This window comes from Daktulosphaira vitifoliae, unplaced genomic scaffold (assembly GCF_025091365.1).
Source record: "Daktulosphaira vitifoliae isolate Bord-2020 unplaced genomic scaffold, ASM2509136v1 Scaffold_1409, whole genome shotgun sequence".
Taxonomy (NCBI): Eukaryota; Metazoa; Arthropoda; class Insecta; order Hemiptera; family Phylloxeridae; genus Daktulosphaira; species Daktulosphaira vitifoliae.
In genome coordinates this window covers 1-2,092 of record NW_026100969.1, presented here as the reverse complement: position 1 = coordinate 2,092, position 2,092 = coordinate 1, and the positions used below count along the sequence as shown (strand labels likewise).

Below are 2,092 nucleotides of genomic sequence, written 5' to 3'. Positions count from 1 at the left end.
GGTTTTCTTAGAGCTATTCCGTGCAAATTAAATAATGTGGTCGATATAGTACCAGCAGACTACACGGTAAACGCTTTGATAACATCTATGTGGGATACAGCTAACAGGTATAATATACTTTAATTGTAAGCATGTTTAATTGTTTTAATTAAAACTAAGTATGTGTTATATGACAGTGTGATAATTTAAGAATAATTAAGGGGTTGAGCGCAACAGTGGTCTATTTCTTCAAACGGTTAATGTGTGTAATACATCTAATTAAACTTAAAAATTCTATTTTTAAATTCATTGAATTTAAAATTCACCAATTAAAAATTTAAATAAATTTACCTTTTGGTTATTATTTAATATTATATTATTATATAATATTATATAATATAATATTATTACATCTAAGGGAACAACGTTAAAGAGTTATTTTAAGAGAAATAATATAAAATTCATCAAATTACACAATATCATATTTTCAATAAAAAAATATTTTTAAGTCAGATTTTGAAATAAAAAATATCCATTGGATTTTCAGCCAATCAAATTTTTGTCCATCACCGTTAATTTTTCTATTAAAAATATCCTTTTCCAGTAATAATGTTGTATTAAAATATTCTAGTCTCATTTGTATTACCTTAAATTAATTTTTTTTCTAGCACTCTGAATAACTGTTATCTAGTCATTTGGTACTTATATTTGAGGATCATACCTCTTTTCTTTTTCAATCAATCCAAAATCCCTATCACATGCCAAGTATGAATGCTCTGACACTAGAAACTTATGGTGTATTTCAGTTGGTGAATAATCATTTGAGACAACTATGAAATTAAAAATTAAAGCAATTTTGATATTGCAATTTTGCCCACCACATTAGTAACTATACATGATTAATTGTGTTGTACTTACATAATTTTGTATGAAGTGTAATAAGCATAATCCAATTTCTTGAGAGCATCGCAATGCCATGGATTCATTCCAAATATACATACAAGCATTTGTATGTATATTTGTGGTTAAATGATGTATACACAAATTTTTATGTACTTAGCTATAATAAGCTACTTTAACAGAAAGAGATGAAGTAACAAGTATTTTCATTATATCGATTGCAATACATTTACTTTATTGGGATTAGTTTTATAAATCCTTTAGCTTTTCTAAAATGTAACTTATGTTCAGAAGCTACTTTAATATTCATATTGTATATGTCATACCTTTTACAATTATCTGAAATAGGTCCATGAAAAGATTATATTTAAAATTTTTTTTTTAAATATTTCTGAATATGTATATAGAAACTGGTTCATTGTTAAATTCTTGTTTGTATAGGTTGGATATAATAGAAATATTTAAGTTAGGACATAAATAATTCTTATTCAAGTTATCATTTCTTGAATAATGATATCTAGTAGTTGGACATTTTTAATGAACTCTCGGACTCCAAAAAATTTACTGTCAGGTTCTTTATCCAACACATCCAAATGTGGAGTTTTTTCTTCGGTTTTACCTTTTAAGCTTAATTTTTTGAAAAATTCAACAATTTTTTTTTTAACATAACATTTTTAGTTACCTCACTGGTATAATTATTAGCTTAAATTCACATATTATGATACATATTTTTAATATCTCATAGATATCAAAACTCGGTTCCGAAAAAGCCAAAAATATATAATTACGTTTCATCGACCTTTAGTCCATTGACTTGGAAGCACTACATAAGTGAAACAAAACAAATTTATTACACAGCTCCTCCTAACTGTGCTATTTGGTACGAGTTTACCTATACTTATGACAATAAATGGCTGGGAAAATTTGTATGGTTATTTTTACATTGGATACCAGGAATTATATTTGATTGTATGCTCTTATTAGTTGGAAAAAGTATGAGGTATAAAGATTTCATTTTATTAACAATTTAACACAATGTATTGCTAAAATAAATAAACAATAATATTTAAAATTACTGTTATTACTTCACTATAAAATGAATAATTTTTTTTTTCAAAAATTAGATTTTGCAAAATGTATACAAAAGCAAACAAAATGATGAAAGCTTTAGGTCCATTTTCAATATCACAATGGAAATTTAAAAACAAAAATA

The 2,092-nt window shown here is 25.1% G+C and overlaps 1 protein-coding gene across 1 annotated transcript; it reads left to right on the top strand.

Moving 5' to 3' along the window:
* Nucleotides 1–6: 6 nt before the first annotated feature.
* On the top strand, nt 7–2,088 carry LOC126909814 (fatty acyl-CoA reductase wat-like; the record flags this gene model as incomplete). The annotated part of the gene is made up of 3 exons (XM_050692234.1): nt 7–107; nt 1,625–1,879; nt 2,004–2,088. Coding segments are annotated over exons 1-3 (360 nt in total), but the record flags the coding sequence as incomplete, so codon positions are not given.
* Between the last annotated feature and the right edge of the window lie 4 nt (nt 2,089–2,092).